This window comes from Tigriopus californicus, chromosome 7, assembly GCF_007210705.1.
Source record: "Tigriopus californicus strain San Diego chromosome 7, Tcal_SD_v2.1, whole genome shotgun sequence".
NCBI classification, from domain to species: Eukaryota; Metazoa; Arthropoda; class Copepoda; order Harpacticoida; family Harpacticidae; genus Tigriopus; species Tigriopus californicus.
The window spans coordinates 2,045,340-2,063,543 of record NC_081446.1 but is presented as its reverse complement, the minus strand read 5'-3'; the positions used below and the strand labels follow the sequence as shown (position 1 = coordinate 2,063,543).

General features: G+C 43.9%; 4 protein-coding genes and 1 long non-coding RNA gene across 7 annotated transcripts in view; 3 read left to right on the top strand and 2 right to left on the bottom strand.

Annotated features, from left to right (window-relative positions):
• Window positions 1-1,772, top strand: part of LOC131883194 (nephrin-like) — a 53,087-nt gene extending 51,315 nt beyond the window's left edge. For both annotated transcript variants that reach the window (XM_059230582.1, XM_059230583.1), the window contains 4 exons: window positions 152-327; window positions 416-875; window positions 938-1,131; window positions 1,434-1,772. In XM_059230582.1, coding sequence (XP_059086565.1) covers window positions 152-327; window positions 416-875; window positions 938-1,035 — 734 coding nt within the window. In that variant the 3' untranslated portion in view covers window positions 1,036-1,131; window positions 1,434-1,772. The remainder of the gene's footprint in view (window positions 1-151; window positions 328-415; window positions 876-937; window positions 1,132-1,433) is intronic.
• Window positions 1,773-3,342: 1,570 nt separating this feature from the next.
• LOC131883197 (phosphoglycerate mutase 1-like) lies at window positions 3,343-7,206 on the bottom strand. The gene is made up of 4 exons (XM_059230588.1): window positions 7,028-7,206; window positions 5,381-5,628; window positions 4,061-4,315; window positions 3,343-3,771 (listed from the first exon to the last, which is right to left on the bottom strand). Exons 1-4 carry the CDS (start codon window positions 7,099-7,101, stop codon window positions 3,584-3,586), a joined length of 765 nt encoding a protein of 254 aa, XP_059086571.1. The 5' UTR covers window positions 7,102-7,206; the 3' UTR covers window positions 3,343-3,583.
• A 477-nt stretch (window positions 7,207-7,683) lies between these two features.
• Window positions 7,684-11,144, top strand: LOC131883195 (maltase 1-like). Of its 2 annotated transcripts, XM_059230585.1 has the most exons (6): window positions 8,203-8,858; window positions 8,933-9,233; window positions 9,351-9,673; window positions 9,742-9,940; window positions 10,001-10,160; window positions 10,236-11,144. In XM_059230585.1, exons 1-6 carry the CDS (start codon window positions 8,679-8,681, stop codon window positions 11,092-11,094), a joined length of 2,022 nt encoding a protein of 673 aa, XP_059086568.1. In that variant the 5' UTR covers window positions 8,203-8,678; the 3' UTR covers window positions 11,095-11,144. The 2 variants fall into 2 exon arrangements, with proteins under 2 accessions (XP_059086569.1, XP_059086568.1); XM_059230586.1 differs by lacking the exons at window positions 8,203-8,858; window positions 8,933-9,233 and adding an exon at window positions 7,684-8,010.
• Window positions 11,145-12,155: 1,011 nt separating this feature from the next.
• Window positions 12,156-15,287, top strand: LOC131883196 (cyclin-dependent kinase 5-like). The gene is made up of 6 exons (XM_059230587.1): window positions 12,156-12,356; window positions 12,423-12,511; window positions 12,580-12,773; window positions 12,846-13,105; window positions 14,726-14,937; window positions 14,997-15,287. Exons 1-6 carry the CDS (start codon window positions 12,320-12,322, stop codon window positions 15,093-15,095), a joined length of 891 nt encoding a protein of 296 aa, XP_059086570.1. The 5' UTR covers window positions 12,156-12,319; the 3' UTR covers window positions 15,096-15,287.
• LOC131883198 (uncharacterized) overlaps window positions 14,728-18,204 on the bottom strand; it is a 9,547-nt gene continuing 6,070 nt past the window's right edge. Inside the window, exon 2 of the long non-coding RNA XR_009373594.1 lies at window positions 14,728-15,136. This is a non-coding gene — a long non-coding RNA (uncharacterized LOC131883198). The remainder of the gene's footprint in view (window positions 15,137-18,204) is intronic.

The window sequence follows — 18,204 nt, the reverse complement described above, 5'->3', positions numbered from 1 at the left end:
ACTGGTTAGGAAAAGACACATTTGAGTTAGGGCGCGAGATTTGAAATTCGATTACCTCCAGGGTCGACCCTATTTTTGGTGTGGGAGGCACTCGCCTCTCTCTTGGACTTGGACTTGAACTTGAATTCAATTGGATCACATTTGTTTCCAGGGCCTCCGGACCCACCTTCCAATTGCTCGGTGGTCAACCAGACGACGGACTCTCTGGAAGTGGAATGTCTTCCTGGATTTGATGGTGGTCTCGAGCAAACATTTCAATTGGAGGTGACAGATCTCCAAACGGACCTCGTCTTGGCCAACGATTCCGGACAGGTCCCAGAATTTGTGGTAAGTAACTTATCGAACAGCGGAGCTCGTGTGCCGAGCCTCAAGCTTGAGGGACCCAATGCAATTAAATTTGCTTATCCAATTCAAGGTGTCTGGATTGAACTCGGGACGAGGATTGAAAATAACAATCTTCGCGGTCAATTCCGATGGTCGAAGTCAGCCGTTTGTACTTGAGGGGTTCACTTTGAAAGTAGCCGAGCTACAATTGGAAAGCCCAGTTCCACTCGAGTTCACTCCGGTGTTGGGAATCTTGATTGGGGTGGTGCTCACTTTGCTCCTGGTGGCGTTGGTCATCATCTTGGTGCTCCGAATCAAGTATCGCAATCACAAACCCCCACAGAATATGCAAAACCTCGGCTCGAGGAGGCAAGCCAAGGAAAGACCTTTCAAACCGGACCACAACATCAAATCTGCCATCCCAACCCAACAAGATGCCGAGGAATACTTTTGCATTCAGCAACCGCATCCAGATGACGACAACGATCAAAGTCAGACCTATCTTCTCAAGGAGTCCACACTGTCTCATCGCCAATGTCCAAGATCGACAGGTGTGATCTAGTTGCTATGGAGTGAAGTCATTCAGTTTATTCGGTGTCCGCTTGTCTTGCAGAAATCAATGGAAGCCACATGAGTTTGGTGGGCAGTCCCAGGAATAATAATCCTAGTCCATACTTCGCCGGTTCAACGGGCAGCTCGACTGAAAGCTAAAGCGGAGGTGGCAGCTGCACTACGGTGGAAGCTGATAAAACGCCTCCCTATCTGCCCAGAATTCTTAATAATAGTTACATTGACGCAGAACACACGGTAAGAGCATTGTCGAGCCTTTGTATTTATACGGTTGGAACGAAAAAAAAGAGGAAAAATCAATAAGGACTTTGCGACACTTCAAGAATACTATTGGACAATTCGTGTCCGTGTGATATTCTCTACCTTTCTACCTAAAAATAGCTCCCAATTGTCAACTTTGCTCTCAGAAGACTTCCGAGTATCAACGAGTATCAGAAACAATCATTTTGACTGGCAAATTGGAATATTGACCATATCTATACATTCTTCGTGGTATGAAAGTTGCACTTTTTTCTAATGGCTAACATGATTCATTTTAGCCTTCGAACAATCTTCAGCTTCCACCCAAACCCTATCCAAGCTTGAATAGCCGAGGAACGAGCCATTTACAGGGTGGCGTCGGGATCTCATCTGGGTATGATCCCCACGCTTTGTACTCAAAGGTGGAGCCTCGTAGCAAGAGAACCGTGTCCAATAAAAGGGACCCTGCCTCAAACAAAGCCTGCAACCTCATTGTTAATCCCGTTCAACCTGAAGACGGTGAGAGCGACTCAAAGGCGTGGATGCCACTCCTGATTAATTCACGTCAACAAGAAAGCACTCTCTGAGATCAACATAAATTTAAAAGAAAGAATACAGTTATCATGTTTATCCACGTCGCACGCGAGTCTACTTTATTGCTCAACCGTTAGACCTTCATGCCTCTATAGGGCAGTCCAAAAACAGCCACCTCGGAAATGGCCATGATTTGAGGGGCGCCATTGGTGACCGCCACGAACTTTCCAATGTACCAATGATTGCAAGTGAATCCCAAGATCTCACCGTTATTGGCGCGAAGGTCATAGGCGCTTTGACCACAAAATCCAAAGCGGTCGTCCAAGTTGAGAACGGTTCCTTCTTGGGGAAAATCCCCTTTGTTGTATCCGACAAAGAACTTTAGATTGACCAAGTCAGCCGCTTCCGCTGAGGGTGAGGCTTGAACCCGCATCATCTTGACCACAAATGATTGGGCAAAGTCCAAGGCCAGCCACATGTTCCCATCCGAATTGTCTCCACTCACCCATTGATTGAAACGAGGATTGAGGTTCCAACGGTTGTCTACCAAATGTTCCGAATCGTTCTCCACGTACGACCCATCCGTAGCTTTGGTAGCCACTCTGCCACCAACCATGGAATTCAGGCCCATGAATTGGCAAATGAAGTGGCTAAAGATGGTCGCATTGGAGATACCTGGTTGCAATATGCCTTGGTCGTCCATGACAACGAAGTGATTGTTATCCCAATCCGTTTGGGTCCAATGCTGATAATCGGCACAAGATGACCCGAGAGAGTCTCCCCAATGGATATGCCCATTACTCCAGACTGACTCTTTGACTGCGTTGGAGTTCTGAAGGATCCTCAATCCCAATGGGGTCTGGTTCAAACCAAATGTGGTGAGGAGGGCTTGTTTGATAGCGTCATTGTACGCAATGGGGAATGATCCGGATTCTTTGGCACACGTTCTCTCAGCTTGATCATAGGAAAGTGGGGTGTCCACCAGTTTGAAAAACAAAGTCTGGTTTAGGACCGGATCCTGGAGCGTGATGTTGTAACCAAACCAGTTGGCAAAGTGTTCGACTTCGAAATTCTTCGGATGGAATCGAATGAACATAATGGATTGCTTATAAGTTGTCTTCAAATACAATCGGTAGGATCCTGTGGACTGTAGCGCATATTGTAGGTTATCCTCAAATTCAGTCAAAAGGACACAATTTCCTGGGAACTCATTACTCCCCGTTTGACTATGGTTCTGGTAGAGGTCCCAATCCTTGAACAGATAGCTTGAACAGTTTGAAATCACCTCGCATTCCAAAGCGCAATGCAACTGTAACTCAATTTCTCGTGAGTTGTCTCGGTTATTGGGAGGTTCCACGCAGCTTTGAAAACCTTGGGCATGCTCCATGAAGCTTAAGATCAATGTGACAACCAAAATGAAAGCTTGAAGTCTGGTCATGATGATCACCTGAACAGTTCAAAAGCGACTGATCCAGCAGCTGAACAAGTCGTATTCAAAAGAAGAATAGGTGTGTTGCCAAGGACATTGTCATGGTTTTCGAATTCGGTGGATCCTTTTTAAATTGAACCGCTGACATTTCAAACCCCAAAGGAACCCATTACTGTCATTAGCTCAGACCTCAAGACAATCGGTAAAGGCCAATTTGGACGAGGCAGAAAAAAAAAATCAATCCCTTTGCTGAAAGAACACTTTTATTGAACTCGTCGATGAGCTATGCTTTCATACATTGGGCAAATGAGTAGGTAAAATTTATATAGAACGTCAAGCTTAGAATACTAAACACGATAAACATCTGGTTTCAGTGAGACAGAATCATTGGTGTCGGCGGTAAGTTTGAACCAGGAGAGATGACGATAATGATGACTTCAAAAATGCCATGGACAAAACCGGCGATTTCTTGGCTGGAAAGCAGCCTTACTTGGCCTTGCCTTGATTGGCCACAGCTTCCACAGCTTTTCGCACGGTCTCCTCATCGCCCAAGAATTTCATGGATACGACAGGCTTCAGATTCTCGTCCAACTCGTAGACGAATGGGATGCCCGTGGGCAAGTTCAAGCCCATGATTTGCTCCTCGGACAAGTTGTCCAAGTGCTTGACAATTCCTGGAGAGAACATTACAGTTTATGTGTGCACTAATATTTTTGATTTCTATTGATCCGAAATGAAAGATCCGCGTTCGTCAGGTGTCAATTCGGTTTGCTCTTTTGGATACTTTTCAAACATTTTTTCATTCAACTTTTCGCTTTCATCCATCTAACATGTATTATTAAAAACAGATCTAAAATGAACAAGTCAAAAATTATTGAAAAAAAATAAGTGAATTGATAAAACGATTTCAATTTACGATCCCCATCTATGAACATTAGGAGAAACCATTGCTTTAACTCTTACCTCGGAGAGAGTTGCCATGAGCGGCAATGAGGACCTTCTTGCCCTCCTTGATCTGAGGCACGATCACATCGTTCCAGTAAGGCAGAGTCCGCTCAATGGTCAATTTCAACGACTCATACATGGGGAATTCATCTCCCTTGGGCCCTTCGGCATATCGTGGGTCATTCACGATGTTGTCGTAGTACTCGTGATCTTTCTCCATGGCCGGAGGTGGAACATCAAAGGATCGGCGCCAAATCTTGACCTGCTCCTCACCTAAAAGACAATCATGAGCAAATACACAGTGATTAAAATGCCTTTTGACGGATACACTCACACACATCTTGATATTTTTCTATCTCGCAAGACTAAAAGACAAAAAGGTGCTATTTTGATATTTTTTTTTTTACCTTATGTAATTCAGATTCAGATTAAAAACTTGCATGCCTAACAACATATTATAAACTATACATTAACAAGAACTATTTGGTGGTAATTACGAGCGCACATAGTTTGGACTTGAGTACAAATTAGGATACAATATTTCAAAATGTGAATTACATGGGACTTATTGGTCTTGTTCTCATCATTTTTAGCTTAAAAGCGCCCCCGCTTTATCTGACCTTAAATGCTCAAATAAATCGCGGCCATTTGCATTGTGGCACTAAAGAAGGAATATTCATATTTTTCTTCCATAATCACAAAATAGCTTGAAATGCTAAATGCCATGGCTAAAACCTTCAAGATATGTTAATCTATTTTGGCAATGTCAAAAATACACCTAGTTTTATAACACTCAGAGAGGACTGAAACAAAATCAACGAGGTTTAAAGGGCAAAGTTGTTATGTCGCTTGAACAACGTCTTCAGGAAAACGCCAAATTTATCTACCTGTTGCATGCATTTTCTCCAGCATTCAACCGTATGGCAATTTCATTTTTGAAATTGCGTTTTCAAAAGGTTTTTTTTTTAAGTATTATAAGCGATGTTTCACATCGGTATTATTTGTTTAGGCATTGTGTTCGTTGTCAGCTAAGGGGGGCATTTGGCAGCTCAATCGATTATATAGAAACGGTTTAATCCACTCAATAAAATTTTGATAGATCAAATCCAAATTCCATTTCAACGAATGTGTTCTCAATTTCCATTCAATGTAGGATCTTGAACATAGTTATTGATAGTTGAGCAAGATTTATATAAAGCATGAAAAATATAGTAGTTCCTGATGATTTTGCGCGTTCAAAAAAAAATATGTCGATATGTCTGGTTACATCTCGCAAAGCTTGATAATTACGGTGTTTTTTTATCTACCGTACATAACCAAGACTGTCAATGTTCATACCATGTTTGGCAGCGGTCTCGGCCTTGTTCAAGCCAGTCAAGGCTCCGTAATGCCTTTCGTTGAGTCTCCAGGTCTTCTCCACGGGCAGGTCGGTTTGACCGCTCTGCTCCAAGGCCTCCTTCAGGGTCACTTGAGCCCGGGTGAGCAAGGAAGTGTGGGCCACATCAAAGGTGTAACCGGCGTCTTTAAGGGCCTTCCCACCGGCTTGAGCCTCCTTCACGCCTTGTTCGCTCAAATTGGCATCAAACCTGAGGGTCAATGAAATGGATGCAAATAAGGAAATGTTTACAAAATGTGAATAAGTTTAATAATCATAAATAAATGTATTGATACTGAATGAATAGATGGAAATGATTCATAATGCAAATAATTCGAGTCTATAAATATATTTGATTGGTGCGCGGTGGTCCAAAAAATCAGGGGGCTATAGATTGCCAAATCATCGAGACAGAGACAGACAGGACTGTTTCAACTAAGTTCAGAGATATCTTGATGATTAAGAAATTCATGGCGTCAAGACCATGAAAAACTATATTAGTTACGCTTGATGTGAATCATTTCAGAAAAAAAATCATGGCTTTCATCTCGAAACAATTATTTTGATTGGGTCTACGTTTTCTCCTGACACGGCTAATAAATCAACAAAAACTGTATGATAGTTTCTGGGCCGGGAATCATGCACTCAGTGAGAATTCTGCTTTAAGAATATATAGCTTAGGTCTGAACAGAAATCCAGCAAAAAAAAATCAATCGTGAATGGCACTTATAAAAATTATTTTTTAGTGGCTTATTCATGGGAAGTTCAAGAATGGTTTGAGAGAATGTACCCTGAGAGCCATAGCAAAACTTCGAAAAGTGTACTTTCCAGTACGACATGAACTTTCATGACCTACAAATAAAGAAGTCATCTTGAGTGAACACTCTCTTACTTTGGGATTCTCTTATTGAACATTTCGCTTCCATATCTGATTACAAAGCTATGGAGGGAAACTTTAAACTAGAGGAATAAGACTGATGACATTTTTTGTTAAAGCTCTTGGTCAGATACATCGCGGGAAACACTTTTGAGGCAAAATCCTCATCTTCATTGACCTTAGTTCTCATCTACTGGTAAAACACTTGCTTTTTTACTCCATCAATTAGAATCTTAAGATAAATCCAATTGATATAATATAACTCGCAATCTTATCATATCGACAAAAATATCATGTAAACCTTGATTTTGTGCCGTATGGTAACATCCCTTGGACTTATTGAGGGGTTGTTATCACAAATCAGCTTAGCTTTGCCAATTGTCATGACCCCGTCCTCCTTTCAAAGATATCTTTGAGCTAGTTCAGGGCAATTCCACTTCCAAGTGTGATCCGAAATCCAAAAGATCTTTTGGTCAATCGGATCATCAGTCCTAGCAAGAGAGTAGTTTGATCCCATGGAATCAATCAGCCATCCCACCCCATTTACTATCCCGCCTACATCGTCCCAACAACAACCACACCAAAATTTACCCCTTATTCTGACCCTGATCAGATACCATCGGATAGTGCCAGTCACGCCTTCCCATCCAAAATCGGATTGCCATCGGCAAAAAAACGTTGGCAATCAATCAGCAAAAAGTTATTACACAAATATAAACCATTCATTAGTTACCAGCCGCAAAATTTGTTGAGCTTGTTCCACTCGGATTCGCCGTGGCGGATCATTACAATCTTGTAGGTTGCCATGGTCTTGGATTTGAACAAGAGCGGTTAATCGGACAAGTTGGAAACTTCTGAGGTGCTTCTGATGGAGTCCAAATGTCTAGCCGTATATGAACAAGGAGTGACCAATTCCAAAGTGGCCAGCTCAAGTCAAAATTGCGCTTATACCTTCAAAAATCTCTGCCAAGATTAAGATAACTGATACAATTTATCATATGGCCATGGATTTGATTGACATAATCGGATTATATGGATAACTACCGGTGTTTGACCATGATATTCCAGAGTTTGTAAGGGACAAATGCGAGGGAAACACTCCAATTTTGGGAACCCTGATCTATGTGTATGTAGGAGTAAGATCACAGATTCGTCCGCTGGCAAGGTGACCTCTCTGAGGGTCTGTATTTTGAGCTTTTAACATTGACCGCTAGAGAGCGTTACAAACCCTTAAAGATTAATGGAACCTTTCGTTTATGTGTTCATATTAAAGTCTAAGACATTCCATACCCTGGTTCATTACTCTGCCTTGATTTGATGTAAATGCATGAGCCACATGTGAGTGGCATTACGGACGATTTCGTCCTAGATAATACGTTACCAAGGAAGACACATGCTTGAACATAGAAGTTAGTCTCTTGGCCAATCCCGACCTTGGACAAGGTAACTCAACTCTCCGATAGCCACAGAGTCATCGGTTTCCTTTCATGCCAATTGAAAGCGTCAAATAATACCAGGATATGGGGAAAAGACCCACAGATCAAGTGGAGGGTAATCATGCTTCAGACTCGACCAAACAAGATAATGGCAACCGGAAACGCCCCAAATTGGCACCTTCCCGAGTGGAAGCGGGATGGTGGCAGTCCCGACCCGTCTACCAGATCTACCCCAAATCTTTCAAGGATGCCAATGGAGACGGATTTGGAGATTTACCAGGTGAGACTAGAGATTGTGTATGCTAACGGGACTCAATCAGCATTCGACGTCCAAGCGAAAATTGATCCCCTTATTGCATCAGACAAAGTGTCAGAAAGTGGAGAAAGAAAGCCGACCTTTCCTCGCATTCGAAGCGGTTTCAGCCAGATATTACTGCCGTCAAATCCCTTCATTCAGTGTACATGTTCCCTCGGTCTCAGAGATCAAACGCAGGGCTGGGGGAGACATTTGCAGCCATCCAGGTACAATCGGTACAATCCCATAGCTTCTAGGGAGAACAGTTGAGCACACATGTTCAGATTGTTCTAGCAGGGTCAGGAGTCAGGACTTGGGAGTGAGGAGGTACTGTAGTCCGTGCCCGTACCGCTATGTGAGAACCGAGACCCATCCCAAAGTGTGGGATAGAGTGCATGCATTCATACGGACAGGCACAGGGAAACTCGTTTCATCAGCCCAGACGAGGGAACAACTCGGCTTTCCTCTCGATCCACATACGTGTATGTACAGTGGCACGGGATTGGAGAACTTGTGACTTGTTCAATTGGACCTAGAATTGGATAATTTGGCATCTGTTCGAAGCCTCTGAAGCCACTGAGACAAGTGCAACAAAGGCGGTCAAGTTGTAGAAGGAAGGAGGGCAGAAAGAAAGAAGAAGGAACACCTTCGCTATGGGCGACAACGTGGACGACAAGAAGGCCGAAACGGCTCAAGAACAGGGTCAAGACGAGTCAGTCAAAAACGAGTCTCAAGAGAGGGAGGAGATGTCTCCTAATAACGACACCGACAACGTGGCCATGATGGAGGAAGATCCTACCCGAGCCAAATTCATCAACTCGGGAGATTCCAAGGTAAGTGGCTTACAGGGAAGTTTGATGGAACAATCAATTTGTACTTCTTCAATGTGTTCTTTGGTTCTGTCCAGGTGGAGATTGGCAATGATGGCAAAGGAGCGGGGGCAGGGTCCAATCTGTATCCAGCCATGACCAAGGCTGAGTTGATGAAGTACGCCAATGATCCCTTCTGGGTCAAGTTGAGATGGGGTCTCTTTATCCTATTCTGGTTGGTTTGGCTGGGCATGTTGGTGGTGTCCATCTACATCATCGTGGTGGCTCCCAAGTGTTACCGACCCGCTCCCAAAGAATGGTGGCAAAAGGAACCCGTTTATGAAGTGTATGCCAAGTCATTCAAGGACTCGGATGACGATGGCAAAGGCGACCTTAATGGTAACACCTTGTGGGGTGCGGGGTGTGGGGGGGGGGAGATTACTTAGAACCTGTAGTTGGATGGGTACTTGAGTTTTGCAGGATTGGGCTTAACCAGGATTGTTTTCCATTGGACAGGAATCACTTCTAAGGTGGATTATCTGGCCGCTTTGGGCGTGGGCTCGGTTTGGATCTCGCCTGTCTACTCGTCGCCCATGAAAGACCATGGCTACGATGTTTCCAACTATGTGGACATTGACCCGACATTCGGAGACCTCCAAGATTTCAAGGATCTTCTGGCCAAGTTGGAAGAACATGGGTTGAAGCTGATCATGGACTTTGTGCCAAATCATTCCTCCGACCAACACGATTGGTTCAAGAAGTCCGTTGACCGTGAAGATCCGTACACGGACTACTACGTATGGAAAGACGGCTCTCCCGGCAACCCTCCAACCAATTGGGTTAGCGTTCAGATTCCAGATGATAATGATGGCCGTCATCTCTTCATTGCGGTTTTTTTTCCCCCCAGAAATCCGTGTTCAATGGCTCCATGTGGGAGTACCACCCCAAAAGAGGGCAGTACTATCTCCATCAGTTCTACAAGGAACAACCGGATTTGAACTTGCGGAACCCCAAAGTAGTCGAGGAAATGAAGAACGTGATGAGATTCTGGTTGGACTTGGGCGTCGACGGATTCCGTATTGACGCGGTTCCGCATTTCTTTGAAGGTACTTACAATTTGAAATGGACCTTGGAAACAAAAACATGGCTTTAATCTTCAACCATAGATGAGGGCTATATGAACGAAAAGGAACTTATTGCCCAGAGTGACACCTACAAGTCCGTGGAGAGGACATATACTTACAACCTACCCGAATGTTTGGACCTTCTGCGAGAGTTCCGCCAAGTCTTGGACGCCAAGACGGCTGAAGATGAAACCAAACCCAGGTCAGTTCAAAATCAGTAAGACTCTTGGAAGCCCCTTTTGAATTCCGATGGTAAACTGCTGCATTCTTGATTTAGGATTATGATGACCGAGGCCTATTTGGATATCCCTGATCTGGTCAAGTACTACGGACAAGTCGTGAACGACAGCTTTGGAGACATCTCTCACCTACCCTTGAATCTGAACTTCTTGGAAGCCTTCAAAACCGAGGAGGATCTGACACCAATCAAGTTGAAGGAAACCATCGACAATTATTTGGGTGCTTTGCCCGACAAGGCCAAGACTTGGCCCAATTTCAACCTGGCCAACCACGACCAGAGTCGGCCCGCCTCCCGATTCGGACAGCAACTGGCCGGGGCCATGCAAATGGTCATGATGATGTTGCCTGGCACGCCCATTACCTACTATGGCGAGGAAATCGGCATGACCGACACCGAGATGGCCAATCCAGAGGACTATCGCGATCCCGCTAGAACGCCCATGCAATGGGACGACTCAGCCCAAGCCGGGTTCACGTCGGGCACGCCTTGGCTGCCGATCAATTCCAACTACGCGGAAGTCAACGTAGCTGCTCAGGACAAGACCGAGGTGAACAGCTTCCTAAACGTTTACAAGAAACTGGCCGAGTTGAGAACTCAGCCGTCGGTCTTGTTTGGCAGCACTCACATGGTAGTACGGGATGAGGTGTTCTTCCTGTCGCGTATCCGCAAAGGAAATCCCGGATACTTGACCATTGTTAACTTTGGGGACAGTCCTGTGTCCACCAATGTAACCATGAGCGACGCCTTGCCCAATCTAGGGAACAAGGGCATCGTGGAGGTCCGGACTACCGCCAAAACCGAGGCCAAGGCCACGTCTGGCGAAGCGGTCAAGTTTGAAGATATCAAGTTGAAACCCAAGGAGGCTATCGTCGTTAACTTTGTGCCCAATTTCTAGTTTTGGGGATCAATGGTCCACCTCGAGCGTAATAAATTGCATTGCATTGATTTTTAGCGTTAGCACTTCGACTGAAAGATCAGTGCTGAAGAGATCAATAACCTTTGGGTTTACCAAACAAGTTCAATTGTTTGGTGATCCACAGTTTGGTACTAGAAATGAGTGGAGAAAAGTTTAGTGGACCGTTACAGGAATGCTGGACCTCTCGCACGTGTTCGTTGGACTTTTATCCACCTTGTGGAACAAAAGGCTTACAGGTTCTCATTTTGCCCTGTGTTACTTTACGCGCCAAATTTAGGCTGTAAAACGACACTCAAAAGGATATAGCTAGGTTTTCCTAGAACATGAACCCGTTGTGCCGCGTTTTTTTTAAACAGTCAAAAAGATGTAAGGATAGGTGGGCTCTTCTTCGGCCAAATTGCGCCAATGAGTTGAACTATGTTAGTTAAAATATAGAGGATGAAATGAGAAAGGTATGCCCTTTTCAGCCTTGTTTTGTTTTGTTTGTTACGAAGTCAGATGCCAGTTTTCTCGCGCGGCCTGCCATCTGAATGATGGGTGTCCCAATTGAGGGATATTCCCGCTTCGTCGGCACAGCCAACATCAATCATTACCTCATCCTCGGAAATGAGCGCAGGTTCGCCCATTTAAGCTGTTAGAGTAGCAACTTATGCTGTAATTAAATACGGCAAAGAAGTTTGAACACGGCTTCCCTGGGATCGAACCAGCCAGGATTCGCAAATTGGAAAGTGGATGCTCTACCAATACAGTACCACCCTAGCAAGCCTTCCTTTCAGACATAAAAAAAGAACTCCAAATTGTAAAGAAAAGTGAAGTCAGAGCTCAAAAGCTAACCAATTTTCTATTCTGGGCAGACACTAGCAATATCAACATAGGAAAAAATCGATTAAAAAAAAGAAAGAAAAAGATAACTGTTCCATCAGGGATTGGCTCTTGGCAATTTTGTTTTATCCATCCATTTGAAGAACAACCGGCACCCATTGATGGATTTAAGCCTAACGAACTCGCAACTGAATGGCCTTGATCTCACACAACCTGGCAAACTTCCTAACGACCGACCGACCATCACAACATTTTGAGGATGTTTCAGCTGCCTCATTTCCACGGAACACTCCTCAAAGTGGTCCAAACCAGTGGACAACCATTCACACATCTCGTAAACGTGCGACCATATCGACCCTTGTGAGTGAAGTTAAAGCCAGACATGCAGAAGTATGAGAAGCTAGAAAAAATTGGCGAAGGTTAGTGCCATGATGACTTATCTTATCCCAACTCCTAATTTCTATTACGATATGTTCCATCCATAGGCACTTATGGAACTGTATTCAAGGCCAAAAATAAAGAATCTCAAGAGATCGTGGCCTTGAAGCGGGTTCGTTTGGACGATGATGACGAGGTAGAGTCGGGTAAATACAGTGTCATCCCCCAAGCTCGCCCTTCATTCGATTGCATCTTAATCCACAGGGTGTTCCATCCTCGGCTCTGCGAGAGATCTGTCTCCTAAAAGAGCTCAAACATCGGAATATCGTGCGACTTCACGACGTGCTCCACTCAGATCGGAAACTGACCCTGGTTTTTGAGCACTGCGACCAAGATCTCAAGAAATACTTTGACTCGCTCAACGGCGAGATTGACGTGGAAGTGGTCAAATCGTTCATGTACGTAATTGATCGGTAGGGTTTGGGATGAGTGAGATGGAGCTGCTTCATCCTGGAGATGGGATATCTTAGGTTTCAGCTCTTGCGAGGGTTGTCGTACTGCCACAGTCGGAATATTCTGCATCGCGATCTCAAGCCGCAGAATTTGTTGATCAACAAAACAGGCGAGCTCAAGTTGGCGGATTTTGGCTTGGCGCGGGCTTTTGGGATCCCCGTGCGGTGTTACTCGGCGGAAGTGGTCACATTATGGTATCGGCCTCCGGATGTCCTGTTTGGGGCCAAATTGTACACCACGTCTATCGACATGTGGTCGGCCGGATGCATTTTCGCAGGTTAGAGAATCGACAACTCGTCTTGTTCGGGAGATTCATTGTAATGCTACCCAATCCACGGGAGACACGGTTGTAACCGCGAGATCTATTAAAAGTTGGCTTTCGGACTCGCCCTAGAGAAAGTTCTTTCTTTGTTCGGAGTATTCCAATCTGGAACTCTCTCTCTTATGCTCTACGAACAAGTAGGAACCTACGAGTTTTGCGGAAATTGTTGCCTTTAGAAATAACAGATGACAGCTAGTGACTGGTGAAAGGAAGTGTACTCTGGCTTGTTTCCTCTTCTTCATTTCCTTCATCTTCTTTTATACATTTTTTACAATATTGATAATAACCAATACTCTTTATACTCACCCATGGTGATTTGAGTGGTATCCACAATAAACAATAAACAATAAATGCCAAAGAAACACATAATATCTAGAAGCAAAAATTTCCGTTATTAGTACGCTTTATGAGTTAGTCTCTAGCAAACATAAGGCCGATTTCTCTTAACTGAATTATAATGCGTTTGAGTTATTTTTGACTAATTCTGTGAAAATCTTTTTTATAATTAGTGACCCCACTCACATAATGCCTCTTCCCCATTTGGACTGTCGGACGTTGCAAATTAGTGCTCCTATAATAGTTTTATAATTAATGAATTAATTTTACAATAAGGACATTAATTACCAATTTTTGCTTTTGAAACAATCTCACCGAAAATGGAAGAATATTATTTCTTCTTATGGAGTAAGTTAACTAAAAGGTCTTTTTTCGAAAAAGTTGTTTATTCTATTTATCAAACAAAGAAATGACCCAACTGCAGCGAACAGCTCATTAGAAATTAAACGCACCTAAGAGAGGCATTGCTTTCAAGCTATATTATTTTGCCCACTTTTTTTTGTTTTTCTTCAATTGTTGGCAGTGATCGCTTGTGTGTAATAGAAAATTAATGTCTTGAGTTGTTTTACGGCATTTGTGACCAAAAGTAACATAAGGCGTCGTCAATCATTAATTTGATACCCATAATGTCTGGCCATAATCAATGCAAACCTAAACCCAAAAACTAAGTTTCACCATCGCCGAATGAAAGCCTGAACAATTTAGAAACTAAATTGAAATATCTCTGGCAATAAAGTAAGGCCAATGATTTCGTTAGTTATCTGATAAAATTGCGAATTGCCGTTTAACGATTCAAAGCCAAAATCTGGTCGTTGCACAGAAATTGATTTGGGGCAAAACGGTTGTGTATTTATTCAAGGGATTTCTAACCTGTTGAAAACTGGTCCCCAGTTCGATTCTCCTCTCCGATAATTCTCGAAAGGGCAAAGGAGACTTTTAGCCGCTAATCACACCCGGATCCAGAGAAGCAATTCGATACAGACACGACGATGTCTTTGATAAAAATGGATGACATGAAGTCCAGCTTACACGTCCTACCCCCATCACCCACCAATAAGAGAAAATAATAACATCATTTACTTTTCTGAGGTGCTTATTTGCCACAAAGTCTTTGCCCGTACTGATCAAAATAACTTTAGCCATGATGCAGATTTAATTATTCATTCACTTTGCGACCTTTTGAACAAATCACAGAATGGCTTCTTGTAGGGCCTTCAATGAATCTCAATTGTGCTTTAGAATTGGCCAATGCAGGGCGGCCTTTATTTCCGGGCAGTGACGTGGACGACCAACTGAAACGGATTTTCAAGCTCCTGGGAACGCCCGTGGAAGACAATTGGCCGAGTATGGGACAACTCCCCGAATTCAAACAATTCCCCATCTACCATCCCTCCATGGCCTTCACTCAAGTGGTCCCCAAACTCTCTAGACGCGGCCGGGATTTGCTCCAGGTGAGATCGATATCCCTGCCCATCGCCATTAACAACTATTAACATTAAGTACCTTGCAGCGCCTGCTCCAATGTAATCCCGGTCAACGCCTCTCCGCCGATGAATCCATGGCCCATCCCTACTTTCAAGACATGAGTCCCAGTTCGAAAAGTGTTTGATTCGTGGCGAGTCGTCCGTCATTTCACGTGCTTGATCGACCCTGGATTGAAGAGATGTCGCTTGAAATTGAATGAAATAACAGTACGATAGCGCGACGTTTTTCTATCAAATGGAGTTCTCCCAATTGGAACCTGTTAACTTATCAGATCGATCTTTTGTTTGTGAGAAATAGATCGATCACCCAAATTCTACCTTTCGTAGGTTGAACTTTTCCTCTCTATGGTACAAATTTTCAAATTCTGTAAAGTAAAAAACAATACCACCTCCGAACCAAAAGCGACCAGTGGTAATAAAAGTAAAGCAACTGTCCACGCGGCATAGCCTCCTGTAGGGGCAATTCCCACTTTTTCCCTGGATAATGAGACCTGATGAGAGCTCAACGAAATCCCAACCGAAACCTGCTGTGCTTATAAGGCCAGTAGCCAATTCCAAACCAGTTTGAGGCTCATCAATGTACTTTACCAATGAATGTGGCAAACAATGAGTCAGGAATGTCTGGTCGGTCTCCAATATCTATGGATCCAATCCGAAAGACGTGAGGCAAGGCGGAGGAGACAGCAACAAAACCCATGAAGTCGATTTTGTCCAGCCGCATGACTGACCGGGGAAAAAAAAAGCAAGGTCAGCCAGCCAATCGCAAAAATGGCTTTGAAATTGGATTGATTGATAGTGGTCTGAGGGGTTAGTACTACAAATAAATCCGCGAGCTCTCGGGGTGTACATGTACGTGTTTGGAACGTTTGGTTGCATGGCAAGAGGTGAAGGTGCCACCGGACCCGAACTGACAGTATTCTCTGAGAGACGCCAAATGAGGTGGTGGCACTTTGGACTGCTATGCTGATAGCAATCGTGGTAAAGTAGTCGGTCTCACAACGGTATGAAGGAATTCCCTAGATGATAAATCAGATTCCTCGAGTTTCGTGGCGTTGTTTGGCTGGCCAAGAGTCCGTTGAACATCTGCTTGGCAACAACTCCACATCCACCACCATTGGTCTACATTCATACACGTACCTTGGCATTATTCCACGGACGATGGTGCGTGTAGCTACTATGCTCACCTTCATCTATCTCATATCTCATACACTCCCTCACTCCCTCATAGGTGTCTGCCATCTCCACCTCCTGCCCCTCCTCGACTTCAGTTCGGCTACTAACGAAGGCTGTTGCCAGTCAAAGTTCATGCGAATTTAGGATGTCCCAGGGTGCCAAGCCATTCCCACCTGGTGGCAACGGCATGGAATTGTGGGGGGATCTTGAGATGCAAATGAAAATGCGCCCACAACTCTCGGCAATCCTCAATCCGCAATCATCAATCCCAGGTTTACGACCGACGACGCCACTTCCCTCTGATTAGAGTTGGATGCGGGGCATTTCGTCCAGACTTTTTCTTGCTCTCCGTCGATGTTTGTTTGTCGCCCTATTGGACTAGCTTTTTTTGTTCTCCCGGGTGTTTTGTGTACCGGGTTCACACTTTTTGCCTCATTTGAGTATTGCGACGCAGTTTTGGGACCGAGTCTTTCTGGATCTCAAGACAATTTTTTGTGGGGATGTTTCAAGAAAGAGTGTCTGGCACATTGGCGAGACAATCACTCCTCAACATACTTTTCTATCATGTCGAAGAACTTCTAAAGACACTCCTTTTGTCTACATCTAGACACGTGCGATGCTCGAGAATCGGACCCATACAAACCAGTGAGACTGTCAGCGGATTGGGATTGATTCCATTCCAGCAGGGTTTGAATTTTCCGCCAGCCTTTTGCCCTTGTTTAATCACAGTAGAAGTAAGGCAGGGGAATGTAAAGAGTGCAAGCCAGACAGACGATTTTTAGAACTGGATGGCTTTTAGGGTATGGTTTCTGATTGTAGAGGCGCTATCTTCAATTGGCTGGAGTTGCAATGTTCCATGGATACCGATTCAGCTGCATTGGAAAACCACAACAGACTCATTTTTTACACTTCTTTGTTTCTTGTTCAATGGTATAATGATCAAGATGAAAGTCAAGTCATAGAAGAAGTAACATCGAAGAGTAAAAATCGAGTTTGTCGTGGTTTTTTACTGCAGCTGAATCGGTTACCAGTGGACAGTGCCACTCCAGCTGATGGAAAGCAGCGCCTCTACAGTCAGAAACTATACCCTAGCAGGCGGTCAGCTGACATTCATTCGCTTTGAAAACTAGTCCGCCTGGCTAGCTCTCATCGCCCTCTCTAGGAGTTGCTTCCTCTATCGTCAAGTATTGATGTTGGTTAGTAAGGCGTTTCCTAATCTTCATTGTGGGAGGGAGACTCGAGCCAGCGACCTTATTCCCACCATTTGGTTGTACATTTCGTGATTATTTAGCCTACTCTTCAAGGAATACGCACTTTAGAGAGCATCCGTCCACCCTTTTATCTGAACACTGAATATTCTTCATGGGCCGCTTGATGTCAACTTCAATGCGGATGAATTTCGATGCTGAAAAATAACAAGCTTCCACGCTACCCATTGCCAATAAATCTCAATTTTGAGAAAAAGGGTCACATGTAGTCATGTATGCACTTCAAAGGCTGGTGAAACAATGACATCAATCAAGACGAAGAAACAAGTCTGTCTAACCAGTTCCTCCAGAGAGACTCAGATTCACTCTCTTTGAAAGAATCGAAGTTTCAGCCTTAGCGCAAGTGAAGCTGATGTCTTTTGAAGGTTATATTATTGCTATCATAAAGTGGGTTCAGATTTGACAAGTGAAGCTTAGAAAATTGATCAAAGCAATCACACTTTAGATATACCTTTGAGTTTTTGGGTGAGTCAGCTAGGACTGATCTCAAAATTGATGACATGGGAAAGTGTAGAAATCTGAATATGGTGCCCCAATTGCTGCAAGAAAAGCGGCAAAATTATGACATTGGAGCTGTTTGAAGAAAAGTTCGCGAATTGACCTTGTTTATTCCAATAGTGAAGCATTTTTGCGTTTTCACTTTAGCGATGGTAAAATGCACTTGAAATTGGGCCACTTTGACAATATGTCTGAGCAATGACAAATAAAATTCGAATCTAGCTCAACTAAGAATATTTTTTTTAAAAGTGCAGAATATTAACGAAAGGCGTTGAACGGCTATTTTTTGAAAATG

Bases quoted from the DNA above. Each gene is read 5' to 3' on its own strand.
- LOC131883197 (XM_059230588.1), bottom strand. From the start codon at position 7,101: ATGGCAACCTACAAGATTGTAATGATCCGCCACGGCGAATCCGAGTGG. The intron at 5,629-7,027 runs GTAACTAATGAA...ATTGACCCTCAG, and splicing joins CTCAACAAATTTTGCGGCTG to GTTTGATGCCAATTTGAGCG. The intron at 3,772-4,060 runs GTAAGAGTTAAA...TGTTCTCTCCAG, and splicing joins TCATGGCAACTCTCTCCGAG to GAATTGTCAAGCACTTGGAC.
- LOC131883195 (XM_059230585.1), top strand. From the start codon at position 8,679: ATGGGCGACAACGTGGACGACAAGAAGGCCGAAACGGCTCAAGAACAG. The intron at 8,859-8,932 runs GTAAGTGGCTTA...GGTTCTGTCCAG, and splicing joins TCAACTCGGGAGATTCCAAG to GTGGAGATTGGCAATGATGG. The intron at 9,674-9,741 runs GTTAGCGTTCAG...TTTTCCCCCCAG, and splicing joins GCAACCCTCCAACCAATTGG to AAATCCGTGTTCAATGGCTC.
- LOC131883196 (XM_059230587.1), top strand. From the start codon at position 12,320: ATGCAGAAGTATGAGAAGCTAGAAAAAATTGGCGAAG. The intron at 12,774-12,845 runs GTACGTAATTGA...GGGATATCTTAG, and splicing joins GAAGTGGTCAAATCGTTCAT to GTTTCAGCTCTTGCGAGGGT. The intron at 14,938-14,996 runs GTGAGATCGATA...AGTACCTTGCAG, and splicing joins GCGGCCGGGATTTGCTCCAG to CGCCTGCTCCAATGTAATCC.